The following is an 8,669-nucleotide window of genomic DNA, read 5'->3' as shown; positions in this document are numbered from 1 at the left end:
CCCCAGGTTCCCGGGTTTTGTCCAGAAGGAGTTTGTTCCTGCCACCCTCTCAGACAGAAATCTGGCTCCCCGGGCTAGCCCTGAAATGAGGCCCCCCGAGTGGCTCCGGAACAGGTCCCCCACGTCCACTGGACTGACCCAGAGCTGTGAAGTCGCCTCCGCTTCAGCCCGCAGCTGGGTCTTTTCCTGCCACACTTTATTAGGAAGGTCAGACAGACTCTGTGTACAGGACACACCGGTGCCAGGGGTGAGGGACTTTCTGCAAGGAGGCCCACGGCTGGAGGAAGTGCTTTCGTCCACCTGGGGCCTGGAGAAGGGCCGGGTGCAGCCCGCTACTCGATTCCTTCTTGCTTGTCTTTGATGGCCACCTGAGGGGGGGAAGGAGGCGGCGCCCTGAGCTGGAATGGCCGGGTGAGGATGTTGGGAACGCAGCCTCAGCCTCCCTGACCAAGGGCTGCCAGGACCTTGGCCAGGGGCCCCAAACCGTTCCAGGCACCGGGTAGCCAGCACCCCAGGGACCCTCTAGCCAGCCCTACCCACCCCACCATGACTTCCCTGCAGCACAGGTCCTGCTGCCTGGGGTGGCAGGGAGGCGGGGGAGCAGAGGTGCTTCCTGGTGAGCCTGTGACTGACAGACTGAAAATCTGACAAGCCGTGGATCTTTCCCGCTCTAAATCGTGTCTGGACTTTGAAGCCCCCTGCGTGAGATGTGACCACACCCATCTGGCCTTCTTGATGGTGGTACCCCACGATAAGATGAGCTGCCCCCAGACAGATAAACCACAGGGCAGTGGCACCACAGGGAAGAGGCTTGGAGGGACAGCCCCAGGCAGCAGGCCCCTTGCTTCCACGGGGACCATGAGAACACAAAAGGAGACCCTGGCACTGGGTGAGGTCCCACCCTGGGTGCAGACAGCAGGCCCTAGGCCTCACCTCCATGACCCCTCAGTCCACACTTCCCGGGTGCTGTGGTGTACACCCCTGTTCTGTCATCACCTCCGCCCAGCCCCCATTTCCCCCACTGAATAAATCAGAGGAAACAACCCGGGGATCGTCCTAGGTGTGGGCATGAGCACGCTGCAGCTGTGGCCATACAGGCTGGCGTCCAGACTGACCCCAGCCCCTCCGGCACACCCAGCTCCTCACCCGGAATCGCTCTTCCAGCAGGGAGAGCTCGCTGATGAGGTCTGTGATGGCGTTGGTGAAGGCCTCCTGGGGGCTGTAGTCCGGTGTGGTCTGCACGCGGATGATGATCTTGTGTTCCAAGGGGTGGGGGACTTTGTAGCCAGCAAACAGCACCTGTGGGTCCTTCAGCAGCTGCCTGAGACACAGGGATGGGTGGGGTGGGGGTGGGTGGTGAGCCTAGGGCCCTTGGGGCTCCGGCCCTTGTGACCTTCCAGGCCTTCTAACCAAGGGTCTTCCCGTTGGGTTGGGGCCTATAAGCAAATGCAGCTGCTCTCAATCTTTAGTTGTTTGTGTTGTGTGATGTCGTTGTCACCACCCCACAGCCCCTGCAAAAATGTCCAAGTAAGACAGACATGTGAAGAAGATACAGCATGTGGGGACTCCTCCCATACACACACCTACATCCACGAGGATCAACGACCCTACCTAGTAAACACAGTTTCCAGCAACCTCTTCCCTCAGGAGACGTCAGGGACCCTCAAGGGCCCCAAAGAAACCTCCCTAGGCAGTAAAAATCCAGCTGGTGTTCAGGAAGGAAAAGCCCCATTCCCAGCCCCAGAAGAGCGTCTGGCACAGCAAATAAAGGCAGCAGGGGGAGAAGGCCCCAGGCTCTGAGCACTTGGTAAAGTGGAAACGGAAATCCTCTGGGCAATGCAGGCTGGCAGCTGCCGTCCACACGCATGGGGTCCTGGTCCGCGAGCCTACGGGGAAGCGAAGCCTGAATCGTGAGCTGCGCCCTGGGCGCGTGGGGGTTTTCTCCAGATCAGCTCCCTGAAATGTGAGCACTGGGGGTGGGGGGGGCGGCTGGCACAGGTGGGAACACTGGGCTCACACAGTGGGGGCGGTGGGGGGCAGCAGGGCCCCAGGAAAGCCTGGGTGCACCACTGGCTTGGCGCTGGGCAGGAGGCATCCACAAAGAAGATGGGCAACTCCGTCCGCTACTTATACCAGAAGACCGGACAAGCTCCTGCCCACGGTCTCGAACATGCAAACCTGGGAAAGGCATGGCTTCACTGATGGCACTTTTCAGCAGCGAAATGACAAGTCTCTGGCCAATCCTACTGCTGGCCACCTACCAGGCCAGGACTTCACCGGTGCAAACACCCACCATCCAATTACCAGGAACCCACCGGGGCACCGGATGACCACACAGGCACTCTCCCACTTCCTTCCCTTATTCTACTAAGTTACAATCTCTGGCACACACATCTTAGGACGCCAGCTGTCACTGAGGTCACTGTCACAAATGCGGGCGGGGTGGGTGGCCAAAGCTGAATGCGTCTCCGTGCTTGTGAGCACAGAGCCCCAAGCGGGCCTTCTTTCCTGTGGCTCGCTGCACATTCTCCTCCTTTAGTCAGATAACTGAGCCAACACAGGAAAGTGGCTACGTGAACAGATACCGGTCACTGTCATTTTGAAGAAAAGGTACTGGGATGTGTGAATTCCTAGAGCCAGCACCCAGAAGGACTTCCTGGAGCTCAGAGAGACTTGAGAACATCTCCTGGAACTTAAGCTCGGCCTCTCAAAGAGCAACATAACCCCCAAAAGCCTCTGACTTGGAACTTACGATTTAATGATGTTTCCTAGCGTATGGTCTTCCTTGTTGATGGTGAACAAACAGGCATTGGGTACCTTGGTGTCCTTGTTAATGGTGATCCTAAGGGAGAGGCAGAGGCAACAGGTTGGTGGGGAGGGCCGGGGCTTCCCTCCTCCCCGGAGTCTAAACCCTGCCCTTCAAGGCAGGCTCAGGTCCCACCTCCTCCTGGAAGACTTTCCCATCTCTTCATCCCATAACGTCCTCTGTGACTCAGAGTAGCACCGTGGCTATATCCCAAACCCAGCCACGCCTGGCTCTGTGGGACCCTCATCTCACCTCTGGACTACTCCTTCTTCCTAAAGCAGAGCTTCTTAACCTTGGCACCACTGACATTTTAGGCCAGAAAATTCTTTTCTGTATGGGGGCTGTCTGGTACACTGTGGGGTATTAGCAGTACCTCTACCACTAGATGCCAGGAGCATCCCCTTTATGACAACCAAAAATGTTTGCAGACACTGCCGAAGTCTTCCGGGGGGGGCAAAATGGCCCCCGGTTAAGAACCACCGCTCTCAAGGGAGAGTGAAGTGCCGGGCAGGGGCTAGACCGCAGAGCAGAGCCCTGGATACCAGACAGCTAAGAGAAGGAAAAGCCAGCGTTTAAGACGGTCTTCTTTGTGCTGAGCCCTGGACTAAGTGCTTTACATAAATTACCTAATTTAATCTCCCCTTAGAGAAAATTCTGTGATTTAATACAGTAATAAGCCCATTTTCCAGATGAGGAAAGTGGGCCTCAGGCAGCCTGTCACTTGCCCAAAGGCACAGAGTTCTCAAGTGGGGGATCCAGGAGCCAAGTCAAGGCTATCTGAGCACTGGATTACATTTCCCTTCACCTGCAGGCAATGAGGAGTCACTGGAGGCTTTACACCGGCGAATGAAGATCCGGTGTGAGTCTCAGAGCCATCATTCTGGCTGCAGCAAGGATAAAGGTGGTGGGCGGGAAGACGAGGGAGGGGGGCTACCAGATCCCAGAGGAAAAGGACTTTGGAGCCAGACACACTGGGTTCGAATACAGACCGGCCACTTTCTGTGCGCCTGGGAAAGTTACTTAACCTCTCTGAAGCTCGGTTTCCTCATCTGCAAAATGGGGAGACTCACCAACACCTAGGACTGTCTTAAGTTTGGCAGACTCAAGTGTGAAGCGCTCTGTGGAGCTAGAGCAAAACCTTCTGTCCCCCCGGCAGCGGACGGGCAGAGAAGCCCCAGAACCTGCGGGCGCTGACGGTCGAGGGTCCGCGACCCTCTCCCACCGAGGCCGGTTCCACTTACTTCTTCTCGCCCTCGAAGAGCAAGAACGACTCGAAGGCGGGAGGCGCGTTCATCCTAGCGTCGCAGCAACCCCCCAAGCCTCACACACAGCCGCCACCACCTCCGGAACTCGACCTATATAACTCGACCACTTCCGGGTTAGCGGCTGCTTCCGGATTATGCCGGTAGTGCCAAACCCGTGTGAGGATCGGCTCGTTGCCCTCTATCGGTCTGGAGGATCTTGCGCAGGCGCGAGAAAAGCCTGCCGGAGGGAGAGTGAGCTGGTGGCTCTGCGCATGCGTGAGTCGGGAAGGTCCTCTCCTGGGCTTACCTGCGGGCATGTTTTGACGCATGCTCCTAACGCTGGGGGCAGCTCTTTTGAGACATCTCTGTCTAGGCTAAGCCGGAACCCTGAACTCTTCTCTCTGCTCCCTTTGCCCCTTGATCCCTCTTTGGAAATGTGCCCTTGGAATACATGGCAAGAGGCTCTTGAATGGAGAATGGAGCCTTGGGTTAGTGGGCAGGTGTGACCAGCCGGGGCAGAAGAAGCCTCCCCTGGGCTAGACTGTTGTGTATGGATAATCCACCTGCCAAGGCAAGCTGCTACATGACTCCTGGCTGGGTTGTTACTGGTTTACCAGGTGGGCTTGTAGCCTAGCGAGGTTCTTGTTAGGGGAGCAGTTGGGTGAGGGCCGGGGAGGTGGCAAGTGTATGCTGGTGGGGACAAAAAAATGTTGCCTGCCGTTTCAATAAACAAAGAATGTTGCCGCCATCAAGCCATCAGCCCCTGACGGTGTGCCCTGAGGGGAATTCGGGATGGAGAAAAACAGGATACTGGCCCTAGATAGTTAAGATGCATATCTAGGAATCATTTCAATGCCCAGATTCTTTCATCTTCCGAAGAAAACTGCTGAAATCATTAACTTGAGATGTCTGTCTTTTGTGATTAGTGGTAATCTTTTGATGTTTGACTACAAGTGTTTTGTTTGTTTTTCAGCAAAAAACTCCTATATATCCTGGCTCCTCCCTTACCTCTTTGGAACAGTTCTGCAGAGCAATCTGAGAGGCTGTCTCCCAGGCTACTGTCCTCAGTAAGGTCCTCGATAAAACATAACTCGCAGGAACTTCCCTGGTGGTCCAGTTGTTAAGACTCTGAGCTTCCACAGGGGGCACAGGTTTGATCCCTGGTCAGGGAAGTTCCTCTTGCCGCTCAGTGCGGCAAAAAAAACCACCCAGAAAACAAACAAAAAACCACCCCCACAACTCGCAGGAATTCCCTGGAGGTCCAGTGGTTAGGACTCGGCGCTTTTATTGCTGGGGCCCAGGTTCGATCCCTGGTCAGGGAACTAGAATGCCACAAGCCACGTGGAACGGCCAAAAACCCAAAAAATCACGCATAAGGCGCTTCCCTTGTGGCGTAGTGGATAAGAATCCACCTGCCAGTGCAGGGGACACGGGTTCGAGCCCTGGTCCGGGAAGTTCCCACATGCCGCGGAGCAGCTAAGCCCGTGTGCCACAACTACTGAGCCTGAGCTCTAGAGCCCGCGAGCCACAACTACTGAAGCCCGTGAGCCACAACTACTGAAGCCCGCGCGTCTAGAGCCCGTGCTCCGCTACACGAGAAGCCACCGCAATGAAAAGCCCGCGCACCGCAGCAAAGAGGAGCCCGCTTGCAGCAACGAAGACCCAACACAGCCAAAAAATGAATAAATAAATTAAAATTTAAAAAATATTTTTTTTAAATCCCACATAACTCGCAACTTTTAGGTTGTGCATTTTTGTTTTTGTTTTGTTTTCAGTCAACACAGGTATGAGAGGAACTTGAAGGGATAAGTGTATGAGTCGGTTTTGGTTGGTTGATATTTTGCAGACTACAGCTTAGCATAAAAGTCCCACCTGAGCGGTTTGAAGCAACAGGGGCTGGGGTCTCAGATTAGCTACTGAAGCCCTAACAGCTTTCCAGCTGTTTCTTCAAGGCTGGGGAACAGCTGAGGAGCCCCCAAGGAAATCTGGAGCTTCCCCCACCACTTCCCGGGAAGGACTCTTTCCTACTTAAGCTTTGAGACCTGGGGTGAGAAAATGTCATTTGCTGGAGGCCCACACCAACCTTGACTCTCCAGGCCAAGTGGGTGGGGGCCTCTTTAACTGCGGAGGAATAGAAGGCAATGACAGTAATGATGCCCCTTCACCCGTCTGAGTCATCCTGGGAAAGTTTGGGCCAAGGACGCTACTGAGAAATAAAATGTTGCCTGCCATGTCAGTAAACAAAAGATGCCGCAGCTGTCAGCCATTGCAGCCCTGCCCCCAACGGTGAGCCCTGAGGGAACTCAGGAAGGAAACAAAGAATATCGGCCAGCCAGCCATCATCAGACTGCAGCCAACCCCAAGGGGCAGCTTGATGAAACGCAGGATGTGAATGCACGGGATACTGGCCCCACATAGCTGAGGTAAATATCAAAGGAATGATTTTGGTGAGCCCAGACTCTTACATCTTCCCATACGAAGAAAAGCGCTAAATTCCTTAACTTGAGGTATCTGGTTTTCTTTAATTAACAGTAATCTCTTGATGTTCAGACTACCTGCCCTTTTTTGCAAAACTCCTATATATCCTGGCTCCCCCTCACCTCCTCAGAGCAGTTTTCTCGGGGTTACTTTTTTTTTTTTTCCGACTCGGGGTTACTTAAGATGCTGCCTCCCTGGCTTGAAGTCCTCAGTATGTCCACCGAATAAAACATAACTCTCAACCTTCAGGTTGCGCATTTCTTTTTTCAGTTGACACTACTGAGAAAGGAAGGGGGCAGGGCACAAACTTTAAACGAATGACATAGCCTCTGAGGACATAAAGTAGTTAGAACTGATTAGGCCCAAGATGGCGAAGAATCTACTTCCAGTAGAACGTGAGCCTCGTTATACGCTCATTGCGAAAGGTCAGCATATGCTAAATGACATACCCACAGGCACCATGCCAGCTCTAAGGCTGATCATAAAAGGCCAAAAAGTGGGTCACAACCCCTGGAGATCTCCGCTCCTTCCCCAAATAGTTGGAATAATCCTCCCACTCATTAGTCTATGAAATTCCCCTCCCCCTAAAAACTGACAACCCCATACCCTGGGGCCTCTTGCCTTCTGAGTTGGCCCACACTCAGTCTATGGAATGTGTATATCCCTGAATAAACCTGCTTTCACTTTACTGTGGCTCGCTCTTGAATTCTTTCCTGCAAGAAGCCGAGAACCCATACTTGGCGACCCGTCTCAGGAACACACCTGAGACCTGGGACCTGACCATCCTCTTGTGCCCCACCTTTTCTTGCAACACTACCATTGCCAGGATTGCAGGGACCTGGCGGTGATGAGGCTGACCTGGCCTTAACTGGGCTACGGGACAGGATGGAGAGAGGATTTTAACTCTGAAGGGGCTTCCCTCCCTGCCACTGTGGAAGTCTGTCCTCTCTAGGGAGTTCTGGTCACACTTGCCCTTTGATTCTCTGACCAACATGAGATCCTGAGCTCCAGAAGTTGTCAGCCCCCCAAAGAGTTTTCAGCAGCTCAATTTTGGTGTGCCCCGAGAGGAGTCCCAATGGCCATTCCCGTCTTCTCCTTAGTCTAAGGGAGACAGGTCTGCCTGGCACCACTGTGGAAGGGGCGGCTAGAACATGGGGTGCTAAGAAACATTTTCCAACCTTGGAAATAAGGGGAAGGGGGAGTGTGTGGCATATCCCAACAATGCCATACTGGAGCACTGTTGAACAGGCCTGACCGGGGGTTATTTAAATATCTAGGGCAGGGCTTCCCTGGTGGCGCAGTGGTTAAGAATCCGCCTGCCAATGCAGGGGATGTGGGTTCGAGCCCCAGTCCGGGAAGATCCCACATGCCGTGGGGCAACTAAGCCCGCATGCCGCAACTACTGAAACCCATGTGCTTAGAGCCCCTGCTCCACAACAAGAGAAGCCAGAGCACCACAACGAAGAGTAGCCCCCCCACCCAGCTCACGGCAAGTAGAGAAAAGTCCGCACACAGCAACGAAGACCCAACGCAGCCAAAAATAAATAAAATGAATAAATAAAAATTTAAAAAAAGCATACATTAAAAAAAAAGCAGGGGTTTTAGAAACAAACAAACAAATAAATAAATATCTAGGGCAGAGATCGTCAAAATGTGAGGGCTCCAGGACCAAATCAAGCCTGCCACCTGTTTTTGTATTTAAAGTTGCATTGGAATATGCCATGCCCGTTGGTTTCCTCATTGCCTGTGGCTGCTTTTGTGCTACAAGAGTAATGGTAACCAAAACCTGCATGCCTGGGCCTTTGCCGAAAAAGTTTGCCAATCCCTAAGCTTGGGGAATGGACCTGTGTTTGACTTTTTTTTTCTTTAAGAATTTATTTCTTTTAATTTTTTATTTACTTATTTTTGGCTGCGTTGGGTCTTCGTTGTTGCGTGGGCTTTTTCTGGTTGTGGCCAGCAGAGGCTACTCTTCATTGCAATGCGCGGACCTCTCACTGCAGTGGCCTCTCGTTGTGCAGCACGGGCTCTCGGTGTGCGGGCTTCAGTAGTTGTGGCTCATGGGCTCTAGAGTACAGGCTCAGTAGTTGTGGTGCACGGGCTTAGTTGCTCCACAGCATGTGGGATCTTCCCGGACCAGGGAT

At 53.6% G+C, this 8,669-nt stretch overlaps 1 protein-coding gene and 1 non-coding gene across 2 annotated transcripts; one reads left to right on the top strand and one right to left on the bottom strand.

Moving 5' to 3' along the window:
• Positions 1-179: 179 nt before the first annotated feature.
• On the bottom strand, positions 180-4,185 carry POLR2J (RNA polymerase II subunit J). The gene is made up of 4 exons (XM_060124976.1): positions 4,048-4,185; positions 2,753-2,842; positions 1,147-1,321; positions 180-368 (listed from the first exon to the last, which is right to left on the bottom strand). The coding sequence occupies exons 1-4, from the start codon at positions 4,098-4,100 to the stop codon at positions 333-335; spliced, it is 354 nt and encodes a 117-aa protein (XP_059980959.1). The 5' UTR covers positions 4,101-4,185; the 3' UTR covers positions 180-332.
• Positions 4,186-5,300: 1,115 nt separating this feature from the next.
• Positions 5,301-5,372, top strand: TRNAK-UUU (transfer RNA lysine (anticodon UUU)). The gene has a single exon. It is a non-coding gene; the product is annotated as a tRNA-Lys (tRNA).
• The last annotated feature ends 3,297 nt before the right edge of the window (positions 5,373-8,669 follow it).

The sequence above is a fragment of the Lagenorhynchus albirostris genome, chromosome 15, assembly GCF_949774975.1.
Source record: "Lagenorhynchus albirostris chromosome 15, mLagAlb1.1, whole genome shotgun sequence".
NCBI classification, from domain to species: Eukaryota; Metazoa; Chordata; class Mammalia; order Artiodactyla; family Delphinidae; genus Lagenorhynchus; species Lagenorhynchus albirostris.
This window is presented reverse-complemented; position numbering and strand designations above follow the sequence as displayed.

Bases quoted from the DNA above. Each gene is read 5' to 3' on its own strand.
- POLR2J (XM_060124976.1), bottom strand. From the start codon at position 4,100: ATGAACGCGCCTCCCGCCTTCGAGTCGTTCTTGCTCTTCGAGGGCGAG. The intron at 2,843-4,047 runs GTAAGTGGAACC...CCTCTCCCTTAG, and splicing joins CTCTTCGAGGGCGAGAAGAA to GATCACCATTAACAAGGACA. The intron at 1,322-2,752 runs GTAAGTTCCAAG...CCTGTGTCTCAG, and splicing joins CTAGGAAACATCATTAAATC to GCAGCTGCTGAAGGACCCAC.